Source organism: Ostrinia nubilalis, chromosome 2 (assembly GCF_963855985.1).
Source record: "Ostrinia nubilalis chromosome 2, ilOstNubi1.1, whole genome shotgun sequence".
Classification (NCBI taxonomy): domain Eukaryota; kingdom Metazoa; phylum Arthropoda; class Insecta; order Lepidoptera; family Crambidae; genus Ostrinia; species Ostrinia nubilalis.
In genome coordinates, this window is record NC_087089.1 from 5,159,976 (window position 1) to 5,176,497 (window position 16,522).

The 16,522-nt window shown below is 35.8% G+C and overlaps 1 protein-coding gene across 1 annotated transcript in view; it reads right to left on the reverse strand.

Moving 5' to 3' along the window:
* The window catches only part of LOC135078295 (GTPase-activating Rap/Ran-GAP domain-like protein 3), a 122,817-nt gene extending 107,238 nt beyond the window's left edge, over nucleotides 1–15,579 (reverse strand). Inside the window, exon 1 of the mRNA XM_063972894.1 lies at nucleotides 15,407–15,579. Within this exon, the coding sequence (XP_063828964.1) occupies nucleotides 15,407–15,579 (173 nt within the window). The remainder of the gene's footprint in view (nucleotides 1–15,406) is intronic.
* Nucleotides 15,580–16,522: the final 943 nt, after the last annotated feature.

Here is a 16,522-nt window from a genome sequence, read left to right on the forward strand (position 1 = left end):
GAGCGCCGCGTAGGGCGAAGCCCGGAGCGGCCAGCATCGCAGATCTAGCTTTTGTAGCCCGCGTAGCGGGCGACCAAAGCTAGTCTATACTTATAATAAATCTGTAGAGAGGTCAATTCTGTACATGAAATATATTTTCAAAATAACTATCAGGGGGTGATTAGTGATCGATACTGATGCCAAAAATGCAATCAGTAAATTTTTTGTCTGTCTGTCTGTCTGTCTGTCTGTATGTTCCTTATAGAAACAAAAACTACTCGCTGGATTTTAACGAAACTTGGCACAATTATTCTTCATACACCTGGGCAGGTTATAGGATACTTAGGAATTCCCACGGTAACGGGCATTAGCGGGAAAATCCATTTGTATGAAAAATCTAAACCGCTTAAGTTAGACGCTTGAAATTTAGCAAGCAGGTACCTTAGTAAACTTGAAGCTTAGTTATAACAGAATATTGCAAAATTCCTACGGGAACGGGAATTAGCGAGAAAAAACACTTGTATGAAAAAATCTAAGCCACGTAAGATAGACGCTTGAAATTTGGTATGCAGGTCATCAAGTCATCAACAGCCCTTTACAGTCCACTGCTGGACTATGAGCCTCCTCCACTATAGTGGAGGGTTTTGCCATAATCTCCACGCTTGGCAGGCGGGTTGGAGATCGCAGTTTAAAAGATTGATGTTTTTCAGAGAGCGCTGCTGCCCATTCTCTGTTTGATGTGTAGTCCCTAAGTCGCCTCTTACGACACCCGCGGGAAGAGTAGGGGTTGGTGACAAATGTATTCTACTCTGCCGTCACCACACGGCTTACAGGTATGCAGGTACCTTAGTAAATTTAAAGCTTAGTTACAACAGGATATTGCAAAATTCTCACGGGAACGGGAGTTAGCGGGAAAAAACATTTGTATGAAAAAATCTAAACCGCGTAAGTTAGACGCTTAAAATTTGGCATGCAGGTACCTTAGTAAACTTAAAGCTTAGTTACAACAGGATATTGCAAAATTCCCACGGGAACTGGAATTAGCGGGAAAAAACATTTGTATGAAAAAATCTAAGCCGCGTAAGATAGATGAAGGGGGTAAAACGGGATCCACGCGTACGAAGTCGCGGGCGGCCGCTAGTTTGTAATAACTGAGCAGCAAAATACTTTGAGCATAGCTGATTAACCGTCGCTCTATTGAAGAACTTTTATAGGTACTTTACTACTTTCGAAATCAGAATGTAGGGACGAAGAACGCAGAACTGCAGAACCTGAAGACGATCCTGTAGCTATTCACAATATTCTTTTATTCCTATAGTAACATAAATATTGTCACGATGAATAGAACTGATAATACGAAAATTACTTTGCGACGAATCACAATTTTCCGTGAACTTATTTACCAAATTGATTCGTGTTATGTATCTAGTTCTAAGAAAGGCTTCATCCATTTCAGACATCCGCTTTGTAATGGATGGAAGTTGATATTATACTTCGAAGTTTCCTTACATTCTTATAATTAAATTCTTACGGGTTCCTGGAGTCAGCTACCCCCGGGACTAATCAGCCTATAATGACTGGTTTTGTTAGCGATAAGGCTTAATACCATGGCTAAAAGGAGTTTCAGAATTGGGAATAGTTTATTACCCTATAGAATTGACGTAAGCTAATCGGAAAGTTGCTAAATCGCCAAGACGAGCCAAGAGGCCATGCCACTATTTAGGACTCTGTAAAGTCTAAACTTGTAAAATTAGAAGCTTGGCTTTACATAATATCTGATCACTTTTTCACAATACTAGTTATAAGGTCTCGTCTTGGCAACATTTTACATGAAAATGTTTTTAGTGGGATAGGTATTAGACATCCCAGACCCCAGAATTCTCCTTTCAGTTACTTAAAATCAGTGACAAATACACACTCTAAAACTCTAATTGCATTACTATGGAGTAGATAATGAAGTGTGTGGTAGATAATGTTATTAAAGAACTTCGCTGCCGATGTGCTCGAGTGGATTGATTAATCCTATTATCTAAAGATAACTGTTTTCGATTTAATCAAAGTTAAAGCGGGATAGGCTGTATGGAATTATTAAAATAAGCGGTCGAGTGTCACTTTAGAATTATGATTGGTTCGTTGATAGCGTTTCATTGGATCAATCAAAAATTAAGATTTCGAGTGGGTTTTGTTTATTGGTAGGTTATGTTTATGCTAGGTCAAAGATTAAAAACAATTTATTACTTACAATACATTTTAAAGAAGCTATAAACCTATCTGATTAACTTGTAGATACCAAAAGTGTCAGTTAAGTGAAATGCCACGATTTATTTGATCGATTAACATAATTGTTAACGGAGGAATATGTTTATGAATGGGCCAGGCCATACGCGCAGGATTATTTTAGGTCGATGTATATTGGTACAGTAGTAGAAGCCACCAGTAAATGGTGATCATAATATTAACTAATTATCGTTATTGGCACCCGGTTGATAGGGAATCTGTAATATCATAAATGAAATGATAATGGCAATATTGCCTAAGCCCATTGCCCCGTTTGCGTAAATTTCGGTCAGTCGTATAAAACCTTCACGTGCCCTCGGAAAAGTTTCCCGGGATAAAAACAGATTTGGTTATTGAGGTAAAATATGCCCTGGAACGGATCGTGAATCACACAGTTAAAACGACAAGTCAAGTCTTTCTTTTGCTTTTCGATATTCAATTTCAATTCGATTACAAATTACATAATTATTTTATTCAGCCAATAATTCAATGAAACAATGGGTTTCAGGTTCGAGCGTTCCTGGTAGAATTAAAAATATAAAATTAAAAAAATACGCTTTCAGGAATTCGTATAACCACGATTTGAAATTCGAATACTGGGAAAATACCAGTAGGTAGGTATGTGTGTAGTTATTTTTTTTAACGTTACGTTAATCTAGTTTCAAGTAAATTTTGGTAACCTAATTTCATAAACTTTATATGATGTTATACTAATGTATTTTTCAAAGCATTTCTGATATTCAGTCCCCCTTTTCGTCAATAATTTCGTTATAAATAGACGAATTTCCTCGTCGATACACATCGTTGAGTTTGGTGTCTATAGAGTGCGACCACTCAGACGGCGGCTCCTTCGTTAATTATGTTTACGAACCAAGTATAGTCTCCGCCAATAGAACGTAGCAATCTTATAAATGAGACACGATAAAATCTACTAAAACAAAAACAAATTGAATTCTCTCAGACGATTTAACGTTTGTAATCAAGGATAGGTTTATAATCATTACTTGGGACATAGATCCGATAAATCAATGTTAATAGTTTAATTTGTTAGCAAAGTTGCCGATTTCTTTTGGAAACTGTAATTTCTATTGACTGGTTTGTACTTGAGAGAGTAAAGACGACTGAAATTGAGATCAATATGCCCATTGCCCAATGTAAAAATGAAATGAAGCTGAAATACTTGAACCCAGAAGGCAGTGAACTGATTCATGTAATAAATCAGAAATCAATTTTGGAGAATACCATGTTACGTTCAAGTGCTTAGGAGTAATGTAGCACCGCGATTTATCCCTGTTTTTACCTTTTGTACCTACATTTTTCTAGTGATCAGGAAATCTAATTTATTAGATGAAAAGGAGTCACTCTTTGAAAGATGAATAACTATTGGATACCTACTCATAGTGGGGCAAGAGTAATTATGATTACGAGATAAATTGGTGATGAATTTCAATAGGTACATATGCATAATCAAAATCATACTTTGTCTTGTCGAATGCAAAATCTAATTATATTTGAAATACAAGTACATCTCAAAGACGGTTAACATAAATAACTATCGTAAGTACCTACTATTTAATGTTCATTGAAACCTAGTATTAACTTTATTGTAAACAGAAACTTTCTTAATAGAAGAAGCTTACAATGAGGATAAGTATTTTGTCGTCAAGTTGCTAAATAATGTTACTAACTCAGCAAATAATAAAGTTAAGGATTCATTTCAAAACGTTTAGTTACATCTGACAGCACAAAGGCATTTAGATGACTCCAATTATCTCAGTCTGTCCTTTCCAAATTGTACGAGTAATTACTCGTTTTGACGAAATCTTGTTGACTAAATTCTGGATTATGCCTATATCACTGAAAGCTTAAATATCTCTGAGACAGCTTTTTTAATATGTTGGCTGTTCTGTATAAAATATGATATTTATGATTTTCTACGCACATGGATTCCTTTGGCTTCCTTTTAACTAATTTCATGTGAATGTTTCAAATCGCTTTCAATTCTATTTACTTCTATACCTCATTCTATAGGCAGTACCATAGGTAGGTACTTAAGTAGCAAATGCTTCATAATCTATTCCCAGATCTAAATTCACCTAAGATAAGTCAGGAAAACGTGATTCGCTCCCAGATCAATGTTTATTGGAGCAATAGATACGGATAAGGCCTGCGATTCCCCGAATGCTGCCATCAGGGTTCGCTACCTCAAAATAAAAAGGAATCTTTACGTAATCAGCAGCATTCGCGACCCTAAATACTTGGCATTCAGGGATGTTGTTCGATTCTGTCTTAGGCTGGACATTCACGGTCAATTCAATTCAATTCAATTTATTTATTCCAAAAACAAAATACATTGTATAGGAAAATTAGTTAGACATTAAAATTCACACAATCTGCAATTCAATTAAAATAAAATTAATCTAATTTAACCCTAAAATTTCATTTCACATACTAGAATTAATATAAGTGTCAGAAACTGACGGACATCAGGAAACTATCTGTGTGTTCAATTCATTGTACATAGTCAGTTTTTTATGTCAGTTCAACTGATCAGTTTAACTGCCGTGAATGTCCAGCCGGACCTTTTAGTCAAGATATTGTACAAAATACCTATACCTCAATCACGTACTAAAATAAAGCTTGTAAAGATTATCCTGTCACGAATGATAAATTATCTAAGGTCCTAGTGTCCCCTAGCGTCCAAGAGAGGTTTTATTGTAAGGTTGCTATCAATAATTCCTTTTGACTTTAGTCAGTGACGATAGCTGTCCCGAATAGCAATCAATCAGGGGCGTGCGGTGCAATTAGGCAATTGGGCAGATATAAGCCGTATCGTAAACGTGAAACCTTCCTTGAAATTAAACTAATGCCCGCCAGTACCTTAGTCTAATATATTTTCAACTTGTAGTTAATATAATATTCTTTACTAGGTCTATACTAATTTGGTTGATTTGGCTAATCTCAGGAACTACTGGTCCGATTTGAAAAATTATTCTTGTTGAATAGCCAATATATCGAGGAAGGTTTAACATCACCCTACGGCCAATAGGAAAGAAGCAGTAAAGAAAAATGTTCCAAAAACGGGAAATATTATTCAAATTTTTTCACGTTTACAAAGTCGCGGGCACAGCTATTATAAATAAAATCACTCAGTATACAAAATGATTGACGTAGTTAAGTAAATAAGCAAGTATTTTTGTCGCTACATAACGTCTCAACAAAAACTGATCCGTGACCTTGTAACCGATTTTTGAAGTATTTTCATAACAATTACTAACTTTTTTCCCTGGAATATATTTATTACTGATATAATTAGACGCCGTATTCTGAGAAGTGGCAAAGAAAATAAATAAAAAATCAAGGCTTGTTTATTCAGGGATCGTCGCCTCGGGCGGCCTCTAATAACTGATTATATCTTTTGGTTGACCTCATCGCGACTCATTTTCAGAACTTAAATTGTTTTTTACTGCCTATGAATAGAGTCTATTTTCAGTATACCATAGATGATTAACAAGTGGTTTGGTAGTTGCATGGTAGATTATAGTGGAGCTAAGTATTCTTTAGTACTTTTTTCGTAAGTGTTTTTCAGCCATCACTTCATCATCATCATCATCATGTCAGCCATAGGACGTCCACTGCTGAACATAGGCCTCCCCTAATGCTTTCCACGTTGATCGATTGGTAGCGGCCTGCGTCCAGCGTTTCCCTGCTACCTTTACGATGTCGTCGTATCACCTTGTCATAGCCATCACTTAGCTAAGAATATTTTGCCTTAATAGGAGCGTCCGTTTCCGGTTGTCAAACAGTTCACATCGTAAATTGAGGTTCCTGATTACAATCGTAAATACACAGTGTTAAAGTGCGCGATTAGTGCCGTTTGCCACCGAAAACTATAGTTAACTGGTGTAACTTTAACCACAAACGTTAGCTTCGCTGAATATCAGGTGCAAACGAGAATATTCCGAGTGTGAAATATTTGAGAAATCATCCAACAACACAGTGACATAAAAATCACTTGAAAACTACCCACTAAACGCCAAACAAAATAAAGAGCGGTGAACGATTTCCGGCTAACTGTCACTGGGTCAGTGTTGCCACAGCAAATCTATTGCCAGAAACAAAAGAAATCTACGAAATAGTAGAAATGGACTTGAAAGTGATACTAGCAAAAATGGAAGAAATGAAAACAGACTTCAAGATGCAAAATGAAAAGTTAGTTGAAAGTTTCAACACAAGCCTCTCAAAAACTATAGATGAAAAGCTGAAACCACTTTTGGAGGAGAATATAAAATTAAAAGAAGAAGTTCAAAACCTACAATCGCGAGTACAAGTCTTGGAAAGGGAAACTAGGAAAAACAACATTATATTACACGGCGTTCCTGAAAATGAAGCAAACGATAGTGACCTCAGGAATAAAGTAATAGAGATGGTAAATAAAATCTCCCAAAAAGTCGAAGGAATGCAAGACTGGGACAAGTGGGAAATCAGCAATGTGAGAAGACTTGGGAAGAAAAAGAGACCAATACTCATAACTCTTACACTGACATGGCGAAAGTACGAAGTCCTGAAAAACAATAAAAACTTTCCATCTGACATATATGCTACTGAAGACTACCCAAGGGATGTCCTTATAAAAAGGAAAGAACTAAAAGAGAAAAAAGAGCAAGAAGAAAGGCAAGGGAAGATAGCGTTTATAAGATACGACAAACTTATAGTCAAGCATAGGGATGTGGATGAAGCTAAAAGGAAAAGATCACCATCTAAGTCACCAAAAGAAAATCAGAAAGACACTAAAAATATAACAGCTGCCCCTCCAAAAAAACTTAACAAGAGATTCGATACATTTCGAGCTAGACCGAACTCCGCTTCAAACGAAACCAGGAACTAATACAACCAATGCAACTCATCACACCGGAAACGAAAATTTAACTACAGTAAACGACAACAACATCTTATACAACAAAAACTCTCTCCCAATACGGCTGGTCACCGTGGGGGAAGTAGACCACCACCCTCCATCAAAATGATGGAGGAGGCTTTTACCCAAGTGGGGCCACAATCAAGAGAAATAATTAATTTTAAATAAAACTGTAATAACTGTGGATTTATAAAGCTGTAATAAATAATAAATAAATAGGAGCGTAGGTAATATTACTAAAACTGTCACCGACTACGATCTACGACGTAGCTAGTAACAGTCATTTACGACCGCAATGATTTTTGCCAGTCCCTCAAGTACACTTAGTGGGCCCATTTGCGTTACAAATTCTTAGTCCAGAGTTTCATTTTATTTACCTTTTAAATTGGCTCAATTAATTGGGGGCGCAAAAAATAAACCCTGATTTTTTATGCAAAAAAGACCTTTGATTTGTTGCTCTTCTGAGAATTAGGCATGGACCTATAAAAAAAGTCGGACGGATTCTCATCAACAAAATACTGTGACATTAGGATACACCAGCTTGCCTGTACGTACAGGCCGGCACGCACACATTCACACCCTGATACACCACTTCGAGTGCAAACTTCACACATAGACTAAGAGCTAGTGAACGCCAGACCTACGTTATTTTATAAAGGCTGAAAGTTTGTCAGTGCATGCTCCCAACATAGCTAAGAACCATGGCCAAACATGAAGTTTGGGTCATGGTGGCTTTGGCAGACAGACGGTACTAAAGGTGAGTAAAATACCAACTTAATTACGTCAAAGTATAAAGGCTGATTTTTTGATATTTCCTTTAAAATGTTATTAGAAATGACGTCATTCATTGACAGACACCTACCATGGTGGCATCACTTAGCCAGACACCTTAAAGTTCATGAAAATGTAGTCCTACTTACGTCATACTATAAAAGCTGATATTTACATAAAATATTTGAACTATCATTTGATGGAGTTTCCTCATCAGCCAGACACTTCTGATGGTTCCTTCGCCTTGCCAGACAGCTTTTAGGGTGGCTGAAAGTGCGAACGCGAGGCACTATAAATATTGTTTTTGTACTTTTTCTTAAGTTACTCAAGTATTTGAGTCTGTAAATCATCATCTCATGTTGATGAGCTGATGATGGAAGGTAAGTACATTCTATGATCTGAGCATTCACCTTTCATCCTTTTAACACGTTGAGTGCGAAACCAGGTCTATAGACCTTGTGTACGTCTCGCTTACCGTGCGGCTAAGAAAATTATAGTCTTCCTTGTCGTGCGAAAGGCATAACTTCAATTGGGTCCGGTGTAGGAAAGTGATGAATATATATCTATGATGTATTCTTAAAATAGAATCTAATGATGTACCTACCTTAATACCAGGTTTTTAGACCTGGTACCGCACGGAAGTAATAAAATGTCTTCACAATGCGAAACCAGGTCGAAGCACCTTGTACCCTGCGCACCTGGTACCGCACCCCACGCTAGCTTCGTGCAGCCAGTGTTGCCTCGCATTCGTAAGAAACGCACATGTCGACATGGCGTCAAGAGAAACAAACAAAATCAAAACTGCGAATTGATTATAATTTAATTTGCTACACGATTTATTGCTAATTTAAATAATGTTTTTCGTGACAAACATTTGAAGTTGTAACTAAATGTTATTAAATAATGTTTTCTTTGAATATAGCTTATTTAAGTATTTATGCACGTATGTCTTATTTGTAAAATATTTAGACTAAATTATTAAAACATCTTTGTTTGTTACTTTTTTAAATTTTTATTAAAACTTAATTTAAACAATCGATATTTGTATTTCACATCACTAGAATACCCACCAGACTTCCCTACTTCAGTGCGGCACAAGGTGCATAAGCCTTGTATTTTGAATATAGCTATAATTTTCATACTAAACAAGTTATTCACGAACGCCTTGAGGTGTATGTCAATAAATGCATTATTATTAATATTCAAAGAAAAAAAAACACAATATCTATTAACATGAAGCCAAAAATAAAATTAATATATCTTAAATATTACAAGGTCTTTAAGCCTTGTGCCGCCACAATGTAAGTTTTAATACCAGGTTTATTGACCTTGTACCGAAGGAATGGAAAGTATTAGAAAGTTACTGCCGCAGCAAAGGTGTTAAAATGGCACGGAATAATTCTGTCTACATTTCCAAGTAACATCTGCCGATCTATGTTTTTCTTAAAATAAATGGGTAAAATGTTTTGGCTAACATGGCATCCCTAAATTCACACACACAATAGACAAACGCCAAAATTTTGCGTCACAGTTTTGTTGTAGCGCGAGTTCCGTCCGCCTTTTTTTATAGGTCCATGGAATTAGGTAGGTACTTTGGAATTGTAAAAAGTAATAGCGAATATTAGTACGAATAGTAAAAATATGCTATTCGACGAAGTTTATTCAGTAAAAGCTCGTGTTACATAGTCATTATTAGTCATAGTTCGGTTTGTTGTAAAGTACCTAATATTATTTTTAAACCAAACCATCCAAAATAATTACAAATATTTCTCTCATTGTGCAGTCATAATCATAAATTAACGAGAAGAGTAAAGCAACAATTTATATAGAACCGAAACAAAGTTTCTGTGGGGGAGGTAGAATTAATTTTGGCAAAGTTGCTCCTGTCTTGTTTTTGACGGTGTATTTTTTATTATATTCGCCTTTCATTTCCTTTACGCCACTTTTAGGATACATTTTAAGACGGCAATTTGAAAAGTTATTGTCATTTATTTACGTTGAGTAAAGCAGGGTTAAAATAAGTTTGTTTTATACAAAAGCTTGCTTTCACGTTAATACATTATTTCGTGAAATTTTTGGAATTTCAGTGAAATATTAAATAGTCTTACCTCTTTTAAAAATTCAGTGAGCGAACAAAATTCCGCTTACATACTTTCAAACTTTTTAAATGCTCTCAAAAACATAGCGCACACTAGATTTTTTAAAATTCATAACAAAAGAGGTCTACATATTTTGTGGTAATGTTAGGATAAAGTTCATCTGAATAATGGTTAAGAGTTAGTAATAGTACCTAGTTGACTATTCTGTAGTTTAGTCATTAGAAAGATGGACTCCTGAGGTACTTAAGGTAAGGCTTCGATTCCTGGGTAGAATACACAAATAGAACAAAAGGATGTATGTGGGATACATTTATTAATTTAGCTAGGGTATCCGCTTGAATAAGCCCGATTGCTCAAAAGATGATTAATTACTTTGGTGAGCACTTAAAGATTGTCGGTCCAATTAAGTCAAATCAGACGCCTGAAGATAGAGCAAGAAAATGTAAAACTTCCCTGAATCTATTGGGGTTCGATTAACCCAACTTTCTGGGCCGCTCTATTGAATATTCACAGTAAATCAATTCATAAGTTTGAAGCCAAATCGCGTTTCTATTGTGTAAAATAGCGTAATCCATGTTGGACCTCTTTGAAAGTGGGGTAAGTAGGTAGTACAATAAACCTAGTTCGAACCCGCGAACGTTCCAAAGTTTTATGGTTCGACTCTCCCCTTAGCATTTTAATTACTGGGTTTGTCAATTAAGTGCTACGTTAAACACGGCGAAAGATACAGCAAACCTTTACGATGATTGCTGGGGCAAATAAACATGAATCATGGGCAGATTTGGGGCGATTTGATAAGTGAAATAAAGTTACAAACTACTTAGCTACACTTAGAAAAGAAACGGCCGCCTGACCTTGTGGTCCGAATACTATGGTTAGATCGCGGGTTCGATACCCCCACTTGATACACTTGTGTTCATCATTGTCTACATATCTACCTATTTGTATTGCTCTGGATGTTTTGCATGTAATAATATTATGTGTGTGCTTAAAAAGATATAAATGTGTTAATGTCCGTGTACAAGCTTCAGTTCAGGACTGGATGACGTAGTGTATAATTATCTGAATAGTAGTAGTTAAACAAGAATTGTACTCACAAGGAGCATTCGCTTTGCTTTGTTTGTGAATTTGGTATCTTCTCTGTAACAGTTAAGCGGGAACGAACTAATTATATCGCATAGTAGGGGATGCATCGGAAATACCTGATCCTCTCATTCCCTTGACTGTAACTAAATTAAATTCCTGATCTACAGTTTGACTCTCAGCTGCAAATAGGTATTTCTATGGATCATTTTGCTTGATTTTTTTGTAAACTAGAGATATTTGGACGTCTTTAAGGCGTACCAGACTATGCAATATGACAAAATCTTAACTTAAACAACAGGTAATAATTTCATTTGTTATCGTCTCTGTGCATTTCCTGAATTACTTTACAAACGTAGCTTTTAAGGAAAACTTCCGGATTTCTAAGAACACGCGAATATAATATTCCTTAAGTGCTCGTTTGAATTATACCTAATTATGAAAATTCAAAGAAATTCCAAGAAAGAAACTCTTGCAGAATAACATTTTTTGATTGCACAATAAATTTGAGGATATTTTTCTTTTTTGGGTAGGTACCTACTTGTTTGTAATTCATATTCGTGTACCATGAGATAAGAAGAACTGTCTATTATACATATACTTACTTGTATGTAATAAAATGTTTACTATCGTTAATCATCAACAAAAAAGTAAATAAAACATCACCAAATAATCTCTTGGTTTTGTAATAGTTTCCAAAATAGATACATACTCGTAGATTACCATTTCATTAGTTACACAACTAATGCACAAGATAACAAAATGTAACATCAACAACAACGTCTTTGGGCAAGTCAACAATAACAACGGAAACAACAAACAATCAATATAAACTAGTCTAAGAGCCAATATTCTAACGATACACGCCAAATTGGGGGAGATCCGCTTCGTTGCATCTAAGGGCTATTGCACACAGAGGCTCTTTATTTGGTTATACAATTGGACTTTTCACAGAGCAAATTACTAAAAGACAAACAAAACAATGTGGCCCAATTTAGTTTTCTACATAAGCATAGCATTCGTAAGATTAATATTAGTCCTTTGAAATAGTGACGTCATATAGAACAACTACTAAGCCTTATTAATGATGCCTCTGAAACATATTCCTACCTACTGACATAGAAGATAAAGAGGATCGTAAAATACGTCGAAATATTAGTTAGTCATTGAGTTTTCATTTTCTATAGTGATTCATATCTTACAACGTGTAAACCAAAAGTCAGTTTGTCTTTTTTTTTATTTCATCAAACTGTGGATGAAATATTTCACAGCTTAGTTTGCCATGTAGAAGTTTTCTTAATCTTATTTTTCTTTTTTCGTATGAAGAAAAAGATATTAACCAAATCTTCACCATTGTGTATCGGTTCTTACGTCGGGCGGGTGACCCACTTTGCCCCAAAGTAGGCCACCATAGCTCGAGTCATTACGCATCCGACGAAAACTTTCCTGTAACTTTATTATGCAATTAAAACTGGCCATTGCTTTCTCATGAATGTTTTCTTTGGTTTGACTAGTTCCAACAAATTCTGAAAAAAATATGTTGTTTTGCGTTTTCAATCACTGGATATTAAAGAAAATGAAGACTGAAAGAAAAATATATTTAGAACTTTTTATTGTTATTAATTGCTTTCGGCTTGTGGTCCTAAATTTTCAATAAACGGAAGCCATAAATATGACGAAGGTTTCCTTTTGGGACAATAGCGAGAAAATACTTCGGTCTAAATAAGACAGGCTAAATCCGTTTTAATTAAAGCGTACGATTTTCTTTCAAACAGTCTAGACTCTTTATAGGTTTCCGATAGTAATTGTTTTGTTTTGAACGAACTAGCTACACTAGGATAGCGAAATAGAGATAAATGTCTCAACTCTTTCTAATAGATACTCCAGTAAGTGATGAAGTACAATTTAATTTCAGGTATTAATCAAATTAAACTTAACCTAATTACATTTTTCGAATGTTATGAATAATTAATACATGAGAGTGAAAAGTTGTAAATTGTACTTACATAGGTATTAAAAATTTCAAAGTTTGAATTTAACACACTGAAAATTCAACAGTCATTAAAACTTACCCTCAATTGTTTATTTATTTGGTGGAAAATACAGATTAAATTATAGAGCCACGAGGACAAATGTTTCCAGTTAAAAACTAACAGTAACTAGTGGTAAAGTTAAAAGTTTTATTTAACACATTATAAATGTTAAGCCTAACTAGTTTTTAACACGTCCGTCCTATCGAGACCGATGTCATTATTTAAGGTAATTGTTCGTACTGGCCGCTGTGATGCAAGCTTTCTTGCTTAGTGCAGAATAAAATCCGCCAGAATAAAACACATGTGTACATGTGACATCTTTTTAGTAATCAATACTTATAACTTTTTACTTTTTACTAAAAAAGAAAACTAGTAAAATCTAAATCAGATTATCAATCTTGACAACCATCCAGGAAAGTTTATGTTTGTATTTATTTTAATGTTTTTCATAAACAGTTAAGTTTCTTAGTTTATAGTTTTTAGTATCTTACTTAATTTCAGTTTATTTGTAATTATATTTGGTGAACTTCATAAAATTGTATGTTACACAAAACTTATATCACCCTGTCGCCTGGACTATACGGAAAATTTTGAAAACAACTTTAGGTATTACCTTCACGTTTTGGGAGCTTACCGCTGTCAATTATATCCACTCGGTCTTAATGGGGGCTGATTTTTACTTATCACCGAGGCTCTTTTGGCTTTCAACAAATTGGTTTTGTGAAGATTATCTTAGATAAATTATGCAGCGGCGTGAAAAAGTTGGGGGGGTTTTTCGACGGAGTAAATTGCTTTCGTTGTTCAGGCTTTTTATATGCTTTAATCAGAACATAATACTTATACATATAGTTAAAATGTCAATGAATAGATAAAATTAAAAAAAACTGGAGATAATTTGAAAGAAAACTCTGCTGCATGTCTAAATATGGTTGGATTGTATTGCGCAAAATCTGACTTTAACTCCGGGACCAACATTATAAACATGGTCATAATATTGGCCTTAATCATACGTCGTAATTGGGGTAGACAAAATGTGTATGAAAAGGTAAACCTACTTTACGATTTCAATATTGCACCCGTAGTATTTGAGCGTAAAATGTTTAACGACTTTTGCCTTCATAAAATAGCTAAACCTCATGTTAAGCTTAAAAAAATACACGTAAAATCACAAATAAACGATTAAGTCCATTTTTTAATTAAATTATTAGCACGTAGTACATAACGTTGATGACTGTGACGAAGCGATGATGTAGGTTGATGTAGGTTTTAAATCCAAAAACATAATGTCAAAATTAAAATGTGTAAATAGCTGTAAATATCATTACAATGCAGCAATGGTATGCGCATTGATAAACAATAAGAATACAGAACAATTTAACACCAAAAAGACTACAGTAATTTATTGAAGACGTGTTCAAATATCATTTAAGTGAAGTAAATTGCTTAGGTCAATTCCCATTTCTTAAGTTAATAGAATTGGTCACAGTTGTATCGATATCGATTTAGTTCAATAGAATGTCGGGTGCCATGTTAATGAAATGAAAATGAAAATGAAAATACTTTTATTAAATAAACACTTTACAATTACAAGATATGTGCCGCTCTCGTATAAGGTTAACCTGTGTAACGAGAGTCAGGCTCCTCCTCAAAAAAACATAAGACTAAAATTTAGTGTTTAGATTAAAGGAGAATGCCAATGCCCATGTTAAGAAAGTTAATTGCTTCGCTGGCGTGTTTGACAGGTATTACAGTGTCTACAGCAGTATTTTCCAGCTGTGAGAACTTATTAAATATGTAATTACAACACGTCAGGCCCTGAAGGTTTATCGACTTTTGTACCGGATATAGCCTACCTACTGTAAAACCTGGCCAAAATAAATATGATTCTAAAAATAAATAAAGTTTTTCAAATGTTTTTATTAATAGATTTTCCTTGCGTTGGTGCAGTACAGTACTTTGGTACCTACTATTACTATTAACTCCTAGTAGTTATTGTTCTTTTCCGCACCAGAAAATAGATTATTCGTTATTACAAATTTTGTCTTATATCAGCAAAAGCTTGCATAGAAGAACCCCATGAGTGCAGTCCTTTTAGTTGTAGATGAAATAGACTGGGTAGACTAAACGTGTCCCTATAATGAAATTTCAAGAATTATCATTGAGAAAAAGTACAATTTAGAGAGTCGTTTTAGGGAACAGATATTTCTGTGTGAAGACTTTAGACTTTGATCGTAGTTTGAACTTACATGGCACTGCTAGCCCGCCTGTGCAAGAGTTGCAGCAGGCTGCCGTCAGCAGCAGACGAGCACAGGCTGCGCGAGCGCGCCCGTCGCTCCCCCTCTCGCTCCCGCTCCCCCCGCTCCCGCCAGCGCGCCATCAGAGACTCCAGGCACAGCATGGCGCCACCATCGCACACCATCCGTGCGACCCACCCACTAGCCCGCGATTTTTTTTCTTTTCTTTTTTATGGCATCACACTTTTAAGCCAGACCAAACTTCACTTTTTTGTTTTTATTACAATTTCCTTCAAAACTCCTCGCCCAGCAGCTTATTTTTTATTCTCTAACGAAAGTTTAACTTTCCAATGCTTCAAGCCAAGACAAGGCTCCGCGCTACGAGAGCCGCAAACTTAACGTCTTTCATAATTTAACGAAGAAACCAACAATCGCGAACTTTTACACACAGATTGTTATTGTTCTTTGGAAGATAGACAGATATTAAGTCTGCAGGGTGCCATTTATTTAAAAGTTATAATCATTTTAGTCCACAACGAAACATATCCGCTGTTTGGAAAAGTTTTTTAATCTAGTCCCCAATATTTCATGGCGCAGTCACGAGGGACAAAAAGTGGCGTGTCATACGTCATATTTTTTGTCGCCAACAAGACGGTAAGTATTTATCACTACGCGCATCACTTCCAAAGTTGATAGCACACCACTTAACACGTTCAGAATGACCGGCAAGACGTATCGCTGGCTTATATCGAGAAACAATCGCATTAGTAAATGGGGCAAACTCGTTACATCACGAACTAGGCCTACTTTTGACGGTCCCACCTGATTAAAGCCTCTACTTATTAGTTTATGCACTTTGAGTAAAGAAATGCTGTAGTAAGATAAGTTTGTGTTTTGTTTTGGTTTCCCGCGTGTCGTAGGGCGGCGGCGGGCAAGCGAGACGCATCGCAGCGGCGGTTGAGTTCTAACTGAGCGCCGAGTTGGGAGTCTACGGGTGACTACGTGCCGCGGAGTAGAGTTTGGCGCATATGCGCGATCCAGGGAAGTTCCATCGAAAGTTTCTGCCCCGCGTTTGAGTGACGAACTTAAGTGAATGGTAATACCGGTACTTGGCGTCGCTATCTTGCG